Source organism: Cetorhinus maximus, chromosome 22, assembly GCF_964194155.1.
Source record: "Cetorhinus maximus chromosome 22, sCetMax3.hap1.1, whole genome shotgun sequence".
In the NCBI taxonomy this organism is placed as follows: Eukaryota; Metazoa; Chordata; class Chondrichthyes; order Lamniformes; family Cetorhinidae; genus Cetorhinus; species Cetorhinus maximus.
The window spans coordinates 12,249,874-12,265,664 of record NC_135900.1 but is presented as its reverse complement, the minus strand read 5'-3'; the positions used below and the strand labels follow the sequence as shown (position 1 = coordinate 12,265,664).

Below are 15,791 nucleotides of genomic sequence, written 5' to 3'. Positions count from 1 at the left end.
TTGGATGAGATGTAAAACCAAGTCACATCTGCCCCCTGGGGGATGGAAAAGATCCCATGGCCACTACTTTGAAGAAGGGTAGGAATTTCTCCCTGGTGTCCTGGCCAATATTTGCCCTCACAATCACTAAAACAGATTATCTGAACATGACCGCGTTATTGTTTGTGAGAGCTTGCTGTGCACAAACAGGCTGAGAAGCACTTTGAGACATCCAGTGGTTCTGAAAGGTGCCATATAAACATAAGGCTCTCTCTTGCGCTCTAAGGCTCACTTTGCTCGCCCTCTCGCGCGGCCTTTCAGTTTCTTTTGCTCTCGCTCTCATGCTGTCTCTCTTTCCCTTTCTTACTCGCGCTTTCTCTCGACCTTGCTCTCTCGTTGCCCGTCTTGCTCCCTCGCTCTTGCTCTCTTGCCCATGTTTTCTCTGGCTTGTTTACGCTTTCGCTAGCTCTTATTTCCTTCGCTTGTTCTCGCCTTCTCTGCGGGACTGGACAATGAGCAGCCCAAAGTCAGGGAGGACCCATATATTGTGCACTGTTGGCTTAACTTGCCAGAAAGAGAGAGGGAGTTGGATGCTGAAGCATGGGCACTTTTGGTGGATGCCAAACAGAATCAGAATCACAGAATTTTCATGGCACAGAAGGAGGCCATTTGGCCCATCGTGTCTGCGCCGGCTCTCCAAATGAGCATTATGACCTTGTGCCATTGCCCTGCCTTTTCCCGGTATCCCTGCACATTGTTTCTATTCAAATAATCATTTAATGTCCTCTTGAATGTCTCGATTGAACCTGCCTCCACCACACTTCCAGGCAGTGCATTCCAGACCCGAACCACTCGCTGTGTGAAAAAGTTTTTTCTGATGAGACATTTGCTTCCTTTGCAAATCACTTTTAGAGAGGGCACAGATTTAATCTCTCCCCTCTCAAAAACCCAAACATGGTCGTTTTGATCTTGATATTGGGTTACAGAAAATTCCCACTCTCCTAGGACTTCCTGTCGGCACAGTTGTGGTAGAGGAATCGAGAGCTGGAAGTTATTGACCTACTTGTAAAAACTGACCACGTGGCTAAGAATCAGATCGCTAAGACCATGGATGGAGCCTCGGGGCACACCTGATGTGGCCCTTACAGGTAAAGTGGCCAGACTTGTGGTTTTATATCAGTCAATCTGGTTTTTACCCTGTCTGGCCACTGTCCAGTAATGGATGGCTTTATGTCCAGTATTTTGTGCCTTAGTACACTTACCTCAGTGAAGCACCAGTAGGGGCCTATGCTGAGTCCTTTTCTCCAACTGCAGCATCCTCTAAGTGACTGGAACACAGAAAACAAGTTGGTTTTCATTTTGTTCCTCCCACACCACCCAACCCCCTTCCCTCGACCTGCGTTGAATTTCCCTGCGTGATGACGTCACTCTTTGCGTGTCATAATGGCGTCTGGTATGAGTGGCCTTGGTAGTGGCCACCCTTCCTAGAGGCTGGGTTGAAAAGCCATGTCAGCAGATATGTTGGCAGCACCAGGGCAGGCAGGAAGGGACTAGACCAGGCCTAGGCCACAGAGTCCGACCTCCAAGGAGAGACAGTGAAGAAGGACGGAGTGGTTAACTGCATCAAAGGCTGCGGAAAGATTAAAGAGGATGAAGAGGAGTAGCCTGTCGCAGTTGCCAGTCAAAGGATGTAATTGGTCATTTTAATGAGGGCAGTGTCGGTGCAGTGAATGAGTTGGAAACCAGATTGAAGGGATTTAAAGCCAGAGTGGTGGGGACAGTTATTTAATTCCACAGTGTCCTCGCCCTTAATTAAAAATAGAAAATGCTGAATAAACTCAGCAGGTCTGGCAGCATCTGTGGAGAGAGAAACAGAGTTAACGTTTCGAGTCTAATTTGACTCTTCAGAACTGGTTGATCCCAACATGCCCTCACCCCCTCACCCTTGCCTTCCTCCTCACCCCCTCACCCTTGCCTTCCTCCTCTCCTCCTCACCCTTGCCTTCCTCCTCTCCTCCTCACCCTTGCCTTCCTCCTCTCCTCCTCACCCTTGCCTTCCTCCTCACCTCCTCACCCTTGCCTTCCTCCTCTCCTCCTCACCCTTGCCTTCCTCCTCGCCTCCTCACCCTTGCCTTCCTCCTCTCCTCCTCACCCTTGCCTTCCTCCTCCTCACCCTTGCCTTTCTTCCTCTCTCTCTCTCTCTCTCTCTCTCCTTTTCTCCCCCTGTTTCACACTCCTCTGACTGCGGCTCCCTCACTTTCACTCCGTGGCTCGATTGTGTTACACGTGTGGCGCCCCTGAGGTAACGTCAAGAACACTGAGCTTTATCTAAACCTCAAGATGTATTTGTGTCTTTGGAGAGCTCGGGTAATACATACAGGTGGAGTTCATTGGGAGAAGGCGGGTTTAATTCTGGCTGCAGCAGTTGTTTTGTTTACATGCTGGCAGGAGGTATGGTGATGGATAGTGATGTATGACAGGCTCCTCTGATTAAATCGAGCTCCGTCAGAAGCCCTGCTCACCCTGTGACTGAACATTGCAACAAAATCATGTGAGAATTTTCTGCCTTGTCTATTTTGTCCTCATTGAGACGCACGGGTCTCGTTCAGAGTCTTACTGAGAGCAAAGCTGTGGTTTTTAAGCTCCTGCGGTTACGTAACAAGTTTCACGTTCATCCATGGTTCACTGGGTAGCACTCTCGCTTCTGAGTCAGAAGCGTTTGGGTTCAAGTCCCGCTCCAGGATTATTTATCTGTTTATTAGTGTCTGTGGAAACTCAATCATTGAGCTTCAATCATGTTCAAGACAGAAATCGATAGATTGTTGGAGACTAATGACATCAAGGGATATGGAGACGGTGTGGGAAAGTGGCATTGAGGTAGATGATCAGCCATGATCTAATTGAATAGCGGAGCATGCTTGACGGGCCGAATGGCCTACTCCTGTTCCTATATTCAAGAGATCATATTTTTTTTTGCGAAAATCACTTGCGATACTTGTCGTAGCCTAGGGGTGTGTTGCATACGCTATTTTCTTACACTCGTAAAGTGTCCTTGGCACTGATCACAGTCAGCTGATGCATGTTGGTTTTTAATATGCAAAATCGAAACTGAATAGAAGAGCCTCCCTCCATGGTGCCACCTAGTACCCCAGGCCTGCCATTGCAGTGTGACAGTTGACATAGCAAAGTTCAATTGGAAATGCTGATGTGGTAACTTGCAATGGGAAACAGCACAAAAGCAAGAGCAGAAACAGTGGCAACCCTAACCCCGCCCCCCGCCCCCAACTGGGGGTGATCCTTCCGTGCCAGGAGGCTGACTTGCCTTGCCTGTTTGTACTGCTTTTTTTCTTGCCAGTCCTGCTTTTTCAGGTACCAGGAGGAGTTGTGCTGCCTGGTCCTCTGGACATGGTGCTGCTCTGAATGACAGCGCCAAGACTAGCTTTGTAAACTTGAAATAAATGCATTTAAGAGGAAGCTTGATAAACACACGAGGAGAAAAAGGACTAGGAGGATATGCTGGCTGTGTCCAAGGAAGAGGAGTGGGAGAAGGTTTGCGTGGAACATAAAACACTGGTATTGATCTGTCGGGCTGAATGGCCTGTTGCCTTACCGTATATCTTAGGTAAATGAAGGAAATTACATCTGAGGAAACCATTTGTAAATGCCAGTAAACACATGGATTGCTATCCTATTTCCTGGTCTTGGTGGCACAGTGCCCGGCAGTCAGTTATTTTATTTCATACTTTCACGGGACGTGAGCGTCACTGGCAAGGCCAGCATTTGTTACTCATATCTACTTGCCCTTGAGAAGGTGGTGGATGAGCCACCACCCTGAACTTTTGCAGTCCACGTAGTGTCAGTACACCCACAGTGCTGTTAGGAAGGGTCTCAGACATGTATGGCATGGGGTTGACTTAAGCATTGGACCAATCCCATATTTCCATTATTGAGATAAGGGATTGGACCAATTCCACATTTCCATTATTGAGATAAACCAGCTGAGCCAGAAGGGTGAATTTTGGGCCATTATGGGTGAGGGTTTGGGATTGGAGAGAAGGAGCAACAGATAATGTATTGCTTCACTTTGGTGTGCGTTGGATTGGACAAGAACCAGTTCTATTTCTCACTCCCTAAATTGCTGTAACGTTTTTTTTTCAATGTAACTAAGTAGTAATGATACAAAATCCCCACTCCAGTTAAATGAGAGCGTCTGTCGAGGTGATGACCATGAAGCATTAATGATCTGCCGGGCATATTGTTGCGATTATCGGCTCCGAGCAATTGTTCCAGACTCTGCGGTCAGCAGCTCCTGTTGATCCACTTATTTGATTCACTGAAGGCAAACAGAGAACGATGGTGCCATGTTTGCTTAGCCAGCAGCATGGCTTTTGCCCTCTGTTCTACCCCAGGAGCTGTGCTAAATGCAAACTCTGATTCCGGTGCATTTTTCTCTAGTATTCACAGCATCAGCAGGAAGCCCTGATATTTATCAAATGGCCCTCCCCAACCCCCACACAATGTGAATACAGAGGCTTCAATTATGGCTGGTTTTAATGTACTGGCTGGCATTTTACTCATGATATTTCCGTTTTTGTTTTTTAAAAAAAAAAATGCGGTTCATTTGAGTTTTTGTAAGGAATGTCAGTTCTGAAATGAGGCTGATTCTGATGTACCCAATGTCCCATGAGATGGGCCATTTTAAAGACACGAAAGACTTGCCACGTACATAGCGCCTTCCACAACTTCCAGGACATCACAAAGTGCTTCACAGGAACATAGGAACAGGCGGAGGCCATTTAGCTCTTCCCACCCTCAGCCTGTTCTGCCGTCCGGTGAGATTCTGTCTGATCTGCAACATAACTCCATATACCTGCATTTAACCCTTAATATCTATGGCTAACAAAAATCTATCGATCTTTGTTTTAAAATCAACGATTGACCCAACATTGATTGCTGCCTGTGGAGAGAGTTCCAAACTCCTACTGCCTGTTGTATGTGGAGTGTTTCCTAATTCCACTCCTGAAAGGTCTGTCCCTAATATTTAGACTATGCCCCCTTAATCCTAGACTTCCCAATCAAATCACCCCTTAACCTTCTAAATTCCAGAGAAGACAGCCCTTGTTTGGGACTTAAAATATCTCCTCGTAATTTAACCCTTGAAGTGCAGCTATCATTCTGGTAAATTTTGATGGACTCCCTCCTAAGGTGTGGTGCCCTGAACTGCTCATAATACTCTAACCGGGGCTTTGTATAGCTCAAACATGACTTCTATCCCTTGCATTCCAGTCCTCTAGATATAAAGGCCAGGATTAATTTTTGATTAATTTCTGTACCTGTTCATGACATTTGAATGAACTATGCACCTGGTCCCCCAAGTCACTTTGGACCTCCACTGTTCCTAAATCTTCACCATTTTGAAAGTACCCCATCTATCATTTATTTTTGACAGATGGACCTCATATTTGCCCAGATTGAAATCCATTTGCCACGGTTTTGTCACTTGATCTATTGATATCCCATTGTAATTTTATGTTTCCCTCCGCACAGCTTAAAATATCGCCTATCTTTGTGTCATTGGGAAATGTGTGGCTTTCTGTCTGATCATCTAAGCCATTAATAAAGAGTTGAGACACCAGCCCAGATCCTGGAGGGACAGTATTAGTCACAGCCTGCCGATTAGAGTAACCACCCATTATCCTAACTCTGTCTGCCTCAGCTCAGCCAGTTTCCAAACCAAGTTAATAATTTGCCCTTTTATTGCATAAGCTTTACAGCCAGTGGCCTATTTATGAAGCGCACTCACCCTAAGAACGCAACAAACATAGCAGCCAATTTGCACACAGCAAACTCTCACGAACAGCAACTTAATTACCTAAAAAATCAGTTTCTTCGGAACTCTCTTCCTCAAAAGGCGGTGGAAGCAGAATCTTTGAATATTTTTAAGGCAGAGGTGGATAGATTCTTGGTAACCAACGGGGTGATAGGTTAAAAGGCAAATACTGCGGATGCTGGAAATCTGGAACAAAAACAAAAATAGCTGAAAAAAACTCAACAGGTCTGATAGCATCTGAGGAGAGGAACACAGTTAACGTTTCTAGTCCGAATGACTCTTCATCAACCTATAGGTTATCGGGGGTAGGTGGAATGCAGATTTCAGGTTGCTGTCATATCAGCCGTGACCTTATTAAAAGGCTTGAGGGGCTGAATGGCCTACTCCTGCTCCTTGTCATATGTTTGTATGTTCTTTTCGAGATGTTGGTTAAGGGATAAGTAAGGACACCTGGGAGAACTCCCCACCCAACTTTGAAGTCTCGACATGATATCTTCTATGCCCAGCATAGTGGGGATAGACAGGCCTCAGTTCAATGTTTCATCGGAAATATGGCACCTCTGACAGGGCAGCACTCCCTCAGTACTGCACTGAGAGTGTCGGCCTAGAATGTTATGCTCAGGTCTCTGGAATGGGAACTTGAGCCCTTGGCCTTCTGACTTGGAGGCAAGAGCCACAACTGACAGATTTTGTATCACAAATATAATAAATGGAGGAGCTAGTAAATTGATAAAGGACTATGGCTTTACAACATACCTTGGATTAAGGGATGAATACATCTGAGCTTGCAGCATCTAACAATTTGCACATTTTAAGTACACTTGACGAATCGCAAGCAGGAAACATTACCATGTGTGGCAAATACATAAGTCTATATTATATAACTTGTTGTTTGCAGCCAAATCTGCTGTTTATGCTGGAATAAAGATGTATTGTATCTTAATTGGAACAGAAGTGAATTGTGTGCAAGACTTGTCTTCCTCCTCTGATAAAATTGTATTTGAAGTAACGACCCAGCATGAATTGTCAATGTCAACAGCCTCCTGTTCTCTATTCTTTTCTCTATTGCCATTCAGACAGTGTTGCTGCATCAGCAGCTTACCAGTGATTTTAAGGCCGTTGCTTGCTTTAGAGTTGAGGGCTGTTCCCTTTCATTCAACTCTTTTCCTTTTTGCCTCGCAGTTCTGAGTTTGCACGCTGGCTGAAACTTGGACTGTCTGTGCATCTTGCCTTTTTGTTCAGAGATTACGGTTACATGAAGTTTTACTAAGAGCCTTGGCAATTGGAGGGTTCAAATAATAATTTCTTTTCTCTAATACACATCAACTCTTGTCACGTGATTGGCTTCAACCAATAACCTTTTTCCTCATTTTACAATTGCCATTAATTTGGTGTCTCCTCGTTCACCGAGCTAAGCAGGATTTGCTGGAGTCAGAGCGAGCATCATTACATATTTGCGGGATAAGACCGGTGCTTGGCAGGAGGGATAATGAGACACGTAAAACACTTTACGGGAAAGCTTAAAGGTAGCAATGCTTAACAGTGCTGTACGTTCTGTAGCCACTTGTGCCAAGCCAACTAATGTTTAATAATCTGCTGTTAATGTTCCTGCAAAGTGAATAATTGCCACCAATCTAAAGTTGCTTATCCGGTTGTTGAGTGGGAATATCTGTGGGCATGTTTCTGCGGCTGCTATGAAAAGACTTCTCTAGTCATGTAGCAATTCAGAGATTTGGCTCACAAATAACTTCAAGCCTGAAATCAGTTGATCAAAAAGTGCGAGTCAGATGGGAGAATGTGTTTAGCGCAAATAATTATTCCCTTGTTTTGGTGCCTTCTGCATATCCGAAGAATATTCCCTGTCCCTTTCGAAGCGACAGGAATTGCCTAACCTGGAACATTATAACTTCAAGCGCTGAAAAAAAGGCTGAGATGTTTAGGGTGCTGACTGCGCCCCCAGTGTGCGCCACAATCTTTGAAAATCACCGGTACTTTTATCAGTGCCGCCGTCTATTTTTAAGTTTTAAAAAAAAAATTGAGAGTGAGGCTGCTGACTGGTCCTGTGAATGTTTTCTTACAGAAATCCGCGCTCAGTTAGTTGAGCAGCTGAAATGCTTGGAGCAGCAGACGGAGATGAGGGTTCAACTCCTCCAGGATCTCCAGGATTTCTTTCGCAAGAAGTCTGAAATCGAAATGGAGTATTCCCGGAACTTGGAGAAATTGGCCGAAAGGTTCATGGCGAAAACGCGCAGCACAAAGGACCATCAACAGTACAAGTAAGAGCTTTCCCTCGTGCGAGGCCCAGGATTTAACACACCTCGATTTTTAGCTTTCCTTCTGATCTGTGCATCAGCTTATTCGCCCTGAGTATCAGAAATCAATAAAATAGCTAAACGTTCGGTTTGTGTTTTAGCCTTCAATAAGCAGCGGTTTTGTGGATTGGTTCAAGGCAGCAACTGCTTTCAGCAACTGGTAAAGTGGATGGATACTGATGCATTAAGGCTGTCAGGAATCTGGCTCATTTAATGTGTTAACTTCTAAATTGTTCAGGAGCAGATGAAAATTTAGTGGGAAACTTGAACCTTTTGAATGTTTTTTTTTCACTGTTCGCCGTTTACCCTGAGTCAGAAGTTTTGAGGGTTCGAGTCCCACTCCGGAGACTTGAGCACAAAAATCTAACCTGACACCTCACCCTGGTTACAGTACTGAGAGAGTGCTACACTGTCAGATGAGGCATTAAAGTGAGGTCCTGTCTTGCCCCCTCAAGTGGGGGTGAAAAATCCCATGAACTATCTCAAAGAAAAGCATGGGAATTATACCCGTTGTCCCAGCCGATTCCTATCCCTCAATCAACATCACCTTTTTTTTTGTGAAAGATCCAGATTATCTAGCCATTATCACATTGCTGTTGTATTACCGACATTACAGAGGGGACGAGCTTCAAGAGGACTTCATTGGCTGGAAAGTGATTCGAATGTCCTAAGGCTTTGAAAGTCGCGATATAAGTGCTTTTTCTTTGACACAGAGTCTTGGAATTATTTGCTCTGTCTTACCTGTGCTGTCCCTTTAAAAGAGCTGCCCAATTAGTACCACTCCCTCGCTCTTTCTCCACAGCTCCGTAGTTTTCTTTTTCTTTTCCAAGTATACATCCCACTCCCTTTTGAAAGCTACTGTTGAATCTGCTTCCACCACCCTTTCAGACCATGCATTCCAGATCCTAGCTCGCTGCATCAAAAAATAATCTCTTCCCGTCGTCTCTTTTTTTTGCCAATCATCTTAATTCTGAGTCCTTGAACCACTAGCTAAAGGAAACAGTTTCTCCTTTTATTTGCTCTACAGAACCCCTTTCATAATTTTGAACATCGCTATTAAACCTGCATTTACCCCCCACCCCCTGCCGGGAACCTTAAGGAGAACAATCCCAGTATCTCTGCCTAACTGAAGTCTCTCACCCACCTCCTTGGACCAGACTAGATTTTGCCGCAGTAGCCGACTCTAAAACTATTGTAAGAAAAAGGTCCTTCAACACCTCTTTGATCCTTTTGTCTGTGATATCTTTTGATTACCTGCTCCTATCACTGCTTGCTTGTCCCTACAACCACCCCACCCTCAACTTCTCTCCACCCCACCCCCCCACCTTAAACCAGCTTATATTTCACCCCTCTCCTAACTATACTCAGTTCTGTTGAAGGGTCATGAGGACTCGAAACGTCAACTCTTTTCTTCTCCGCCGATGCTGCCAGACCTGCTGAGTTTTTCCAGGTAATTCTGTTTTTGTAAGGAAAAGGTCGTTTGTTTCAGAAGCAGAAGCAAACATTATGTTTTGTAAGTTGTTTTACCGTTGAAGCTGATCGGCATCTATGCTCAGCAGATTTGACTTGGGGATTGTCGAATTAACTGACTCCAAAGCATTTTAGCATAACAGAGTAGCTTTCTTGGGCAGTAGCCATCGCTGCTGTAGAGGGGAGCTTAGAGCTGACAAATCCTATTAAATTCTTATTTTGATGAAGCAGCCAATCTTGAGCATTAAGGGTGAAACAGTTTTGGTTGTTGTGCTGAATTTTAGACAGATATTTTAGGCTGTCCTACATATACAATAAGCTATCGAACCTACCGGAGGTAAGGCTCAGAAACGGGTTGAACTGGAATCGGTTGGGTGTGGCATGGCACAGGGTCAGTGCGGCCAACGCTACCGTTTTGTCATTTTTAAAAATGCCTTGGGGATTGGAGGACCATGTGCCAAGTTTGCAGATGACAGTGAAATGGGAGAATGGCAAAAGGAAGAGGAAAATAAATTACATTTATAAAACTTATTTCACAGCCTCAAGATTTTCCAAAGCACCGTCCAACCAATGAAGTGTTTTTGAGGGTAGAATTTTACGCCAGGGGGATTTTACGGTCCCACCGCAGTCCATGGAGTTTAGAACGGCTTGCCACATCTTACGCCCCCGTCTCCGCTACAATGGGGCCGTGAAATTCCGTCCTAAGTGTAGTCACTGTTGTACCATAGGGAAGACGGCACCATTTTGCACACAGCGAGCTCCCACAAACAGCACCATGTAGGCTGAGGGACATTTACATGCCGGCATACCGGCGAGAACGCCACTGTTCTTTTCACAAAATAGTGCCAGGAGATCTTTTACATCCACCCGAGTTGCCCGACAGGGCCTTGGTTTAATGTCTCATCCCTGAGGAGAGACGTCACCTCTGCTAGTCGGGTGCTTTTTCAGAGCTGCACTGGGAGAATTGGCCTGTGCTCAAGTCTCTGGGCTGTGACTTGAACCTACAACCCTCTAACTCGGAGGCAAGAGTGCTACCAAAATGAGCCTTAGGATGCTTCACTAGGTCGAAGTTGTTGAGATGCATGTTTTTCTTTCTTCAACTCAAAAGTTTTGCTGAAGTTTGGAGGGCTTTTTGCTGTAGAAAAGCTACTCTGGCTAAGAGCTTTCTAAATGATTTATGGGCTCTCCATTCTATTTTGAGGGAAATGTATTACTTTATACAAGCAAACGTGTTGAGCAACTCTTCTAATCAGTCACACTGGGCAAGTAAGGGGAAACACTCATCCAGCGGAGTGAAAGTGCTGTTCAGAAATGTCGTTCCCAATGCGCAAGTCCTCAGAAGCTGGTGGAAAGCCTGCTAAACAAAACGTAGCCAGCTTTCCCTGAACCCTGCTGCTACCTGGAAACAGCCAGTGAGAAATAGGACAGTCTTTTCACCGGCCTTGAGAAAGCTGACCACGACTTTCTGGCACTGCAGCGTCCCCCTCCTCCATTGCACACGTCAGGATTTAGTGACACTTAGCACCGCATTTAATTGAAACGCGCGGCACTGAAGGAGGCTCATTGTGTCTGTGCTGACTCTTTGAAGAGGTTCAACCCAGTTGAAAAGAAAGGTGTTAAACTGTTATCTTGGTAGTGGCTGCAGTATGTTCAGTAATTTACGATCTGAGGAAAAGGCATTTTTTAAAATTCATTTTTGGAATATGGGCCTTGCTGGCAAGGGCAGAGTTTATTCCCCATCCCTAATTGCCCTTGAGAAGGTGATGGGGTGAGCCGTGGCCTTGAATACTACTGAGTGGCTTGCTAGGCCATTTCAGAGGATGGTTGAGAGTCAACCACATTGCTGTGGCTCTGGGCTCACATATAGGCCAGACCAGGTAAAGATGGCAGATTTCCAGCCCTAAAGAACACCAGTGAACCATATGGGTTTTAAGATAATCCAACAGTTTCATGGTCACCATTTTAGATATTTAATTATTTGAATTTAAATTCCCTAGTGGGCATTAGTGGGATTTGGACCAGCGGACATTAGTGGGATCAGGCCTCTGGGTTACTTGCCCACTCACATAACCACCGTGCTATCCTATCCTTGAACGTGACATGCTTTTAAGCAAGTTTATAAGCTGCGGTTGGTAGGCTGGACTTAACCTTTTCCTCCCATGCTCCTGGACCATTGTTCTCAGACCCTTGGGACCGGGACAAGTTGGAGCTAGCAGGTAGTCTGTAGGTTGAATGCTCAGGGCAGCCCATCATAAATGCTCAATGTTTAGTTAGTTGGATTCCCTTCATTGAGGTGCCTTCCTTAATCTTGGAATTTTGATCCACTTCACTAAGTGGTGTGGTTGGAGATCCTAAGCCCCTGGGACCAACTCCAGATGTGGCGTCTGTGAATTTCTACAAGAATGTTCATGCTGATGTTTCCCTTCAGCATACTGTTTGACTGATCGTTACCTGTTGGATCTTGCGCTCTCTTGAGTGTTTCATTGCAACACATTGATCAGTCCAAACTGCTGCGCAATATCTGTTGCTTTGTTACTTGTGTGGTGGTTTTGTTTCCCAGGAGTTGGAACGATCGTTGTTAATTCTGTTCGGTGAACTGGCCCTGCTAACATTCCAGTGATCTAGTTACATTTATTTTTTGGAAAATTTCCTCCATATCCTGCCAGTTCTTGTACTTTACCAAACAGGGACCGTGTAGTCCTCTAAAGGTTCACTTTCTAGCCAGTTAACTGCATTGATGCCACCTGTACAGGTGCAGGAGGTTTTGGCTGGGATCAGTTCTCTTTGTCCTAATCTATGTGAGGCCTTCCTTCAAGAGGGTATAGATAGGCTGGTGAACATGTGGCAGATGTAATTTCATGCGTGACATGATGCAATTTAGTGGGTGCGGGGACAGAGGGACCTGGGGGTATATGTGCACAAATCATTGAGGGTGGCAGGGCAGGTTGAGAAAGCAGTTAATAAGGCATATGAGACCCTGACGTTTATAAATAGGGGCATAGAGTACAAAAGCAAGGAATTTTGGTGAACTTTTATAAAACACTAGTTCAGCCTCAACTGGAATATTGTGTCCAATTCTGGGCACGATGCTTTAGGGAGGATGTGAAGGCATCAGAAAGAGAGTGCAGGAAAAATTGGCAAGAATGGCTCTGGGGTAAGGTACTTCAGTTCTATGGATAGAGCATATGGATAGATTGGAGAAGCTGGGATTCTTATAGAGAAGCTTGAGAGGAGATTTGATAAAGGTCCTCAAAATCATGAAGGGTCCGGACAGAGTAGATAGGGAGAAAGGGTTCCCATTGGTAAATGAGTTGAGAACCAGAGGTCACCAAGTTGAGGTGAATGGCAACATGAGGAGAAACCCTTCCACGCAGTTGGTGGTTGGGATCTGGAATGCCCTGCCTGACACTGTAGTGGGGGCAGATTCAATCATGGCTTTCAAAAGGAAATGGATAATTATTTCAATCGAGTAAAATTGGAGGGTAAGGGGGAAGGGCGGAGTAGTGGGACCAGCTAAGTTGCTCTTGCAGAGATGGGCTGAATGGCCACCTTCTGCGTTGTAACCATTTGATGATTCTCACTGATCTCTGCTGCAAGGTTGAGTTGACTGTGCCAGCTGAAATCAGGTTCAGGGGGCAGGATGGTGTAGGTGATGTCGATGTTAAATGGGCAATTTTTTTCCCTCCTCCTTCCTTGAAGTTCCCCTTCCCCCATGTTTCTGAATGTTCACTCTTGGTCAGGTACCATTTACGTTACCATGGTGAAGTCTGAACTGAAGAAGAATCCTAGTTTTTTTTCACTTATCTGGGAATGATCATTTTTAGAGTTCCTTAATGCAGTTGAACTCGCTGCTGACCTCAACTTCAGCTGAGATGGGCTCTTTATGCTTTTAGTGGATTTTGAAGCTTTAATTTTGCCTCGAGCCTTTTGGCTCTTTCCTGGCTTGTTTGTACAGACTCAATAGAGACTGAGTTTCAAAAATAAATTCCTAAATAGTTGCATTGTCATGCTGTTACTCAGCCAGTTCCACCTACGCCTGCAATGCCTTCAGACCAGGTAAGTAGATGGATGTAATAATGAGTCCATTGCATCTATCGCTATTTCCTCTTACTGAGGAAATTAAGTCCTGGTACAGGTGGAGCACGAAACTGGTGTCCTCTCATTAGTGTTTTGAAAATGGGGAACCTGACGCATGCAGTATCGGCTCTGGCATCAAGTGATGAATGTTTCTAATTTTGCTTACGTGTTAATGGTTTCCACTGACACTGTAATTATTTTCAAACTCACCCACAGTACGTTTCCACAGCCATGTCTGTTCCTGGCAAGGTGCTGAGTAGACGCGACATGTGTCAAACTCATGCAGCATGTATCCAGTAATCATTACAGTGAGGAAGGGTGGTATGGGAAAAGGTGCTTTACCTTTTCAGCTTTCGCATGTATGTTAATGACCCTCGGCTGACTCTGTCTCCGTACTGATCTGTCAGCCCCACAACTTCTTCCACTCTCTCCAACTGCCTGTCTGATATCTGTACGCAGGATCAGACAAAGCTTCCACCAACAGGATGCTGGTGTAAACCGAGCCATTAAAGATTTGTGTTTATCCCACAAACAGCAGTGTGTTAATGACCAGATAATTTGTGTCCATGATGTTGGTTGGGAGATAACTATTAGCTAGTAGGGGAGAACTCTACCACTTCTCTTCGAATAGTGCCCAGCTGGGATCTTTCATGTCCACCACCTTAAATCCAGTTCTCTGAGAGGTGAATAACTAGTTAAGGTTTCCAAGACCGAAAATTGTTTTATCCCCTGAAGGTAATCCGACTAAAAAATCAAAGTCTAGTCCTGACTAGTATTTCGGCTTCCATGAGTTTTGATCACTTAAGCCTCTATATCCAAATTTTCAAGCTCTTTACGGGGCGTTGATGAAGAATGATTTTAAATATGCTAATTGGCATAACTACTTTTACTGGGAATTGATTCCACTTATTCAGAGACAGGGAGATTCCTTTTGATCTCCAGTCTTGTCAAAGTCATTATCAGTTTTGTATTCATGTTGTCTCCACGATTGTAATTACAGGTTAAGCTAACGAGCCTGTTTTATGTCGAGATTTATGATGTCTGACATGTTAAAAGACTTAACTTTCTTCTCCCTAATTAAAACATAATTTGAGAGAAGATAACGTTAATTTTTTTATGCCTTGTCTAAAGTCTTAAATCATCACTAGCTAGCTGACAGGACCAACAAGACCAATGTGTACTGCAGTATTTAAGAAATAAATTAAACAGTGGAGCTTTGCGACTATCAGTAAATTGATAAACTTTTGAGATTGTATGATACAGATTGTAATCCATCCACAACAACTTGCATTTATACAGCAAATTTAACAAAAATAGTCCAAAACTACTACTCCCAGGTACCATGCCTGAAAAGGGCGTTTGCAACCACGAGCTTCCATTGGATTGGTCCCTGATTCTGCTTGGCAAAGTACTACAGTGATTTGCCATTGCCTTCTGCAGTATTGCTGACCAGGAAACTCTCCCACTCTCATCGCCTGCTATCAGGCATTTTGGAAGGATTTACAGGCTGATAATCAACCTGTTTGGCCATGTTATGTACGCACCTTCCAGGACCATCAAGTCCTGAAGCGAGACTTGAACCCAGAGCTTCTGGCCTAGAGGTAAGGATGTTACCACTGTGCCACTAGACTTCCCTTAGTTGAAAAATAGGAGTCTTAAACGTAAGGCAAGTTCATAGTCAATCCAAGAAAGGATTCAGGAGAAAATTCTTGACCCAGGGAATAGTTAGAATGTGGAACCTACAACCATGTGAGGCAAATAGCACAATTGCATTTAAAGAAAAGTGTAATAATACCCCTTTATATTCTAGTCCTCTAGATATATTCCATTAGCCTTTTTGATTATTTTCTGTACCTGTTCATTAGGTTTTAATTATCCCTACACCTGGACCCTCAACTCTCTTTGTACCTCCACTGTTTCTAACTTTTCACCATTTTAGAAAGCACCCTCATCTACCTTTTTATAGTCCAAAATAGATGGTGTCTCATTTGCCTACACTGAAATCCACTTTCCACAGTTTTGCCCATTCACTTTATCAATCTATCTTTGTCATTTTATGCTCCCATCTACACTGCTCACAATGCTGTTTTTTGTATGTCATTGGCACATTTGGATGTGTGACTT

General features: G+C 44.5%; 1 protein-coding gene across 4 annotated transcripts in view; it reads left to right on the top strand.

Moving 5' to 3' along the window:
• LOC144696481 (SLIT-ROBO Rho GTPase-activating protein 1) overlaps positions 1–15,791 on the top strand; it is a 248,875-nt gene that overhangs the window by 87,973 nt on the left and 145,111 nt on the right. For 3 of the 4 annotated variants that reach the window (XM_078567814.1, XM_078567812.1, XM_078567810.1), the window contains exon 2: positions 7,889–8,084. In XM_078567814.1, the coding sequence (XP_078423940.1) occupies positions 7,889–8,084 (196 nt within the window). Of the gene's footprint in view, positions 1–7,063; positions 7,335–7,888; positions 8,085–15,791 lie in introns of those variants that run through there. The other variant, XM_078567811.1, reaches the window with a different exon arrangement.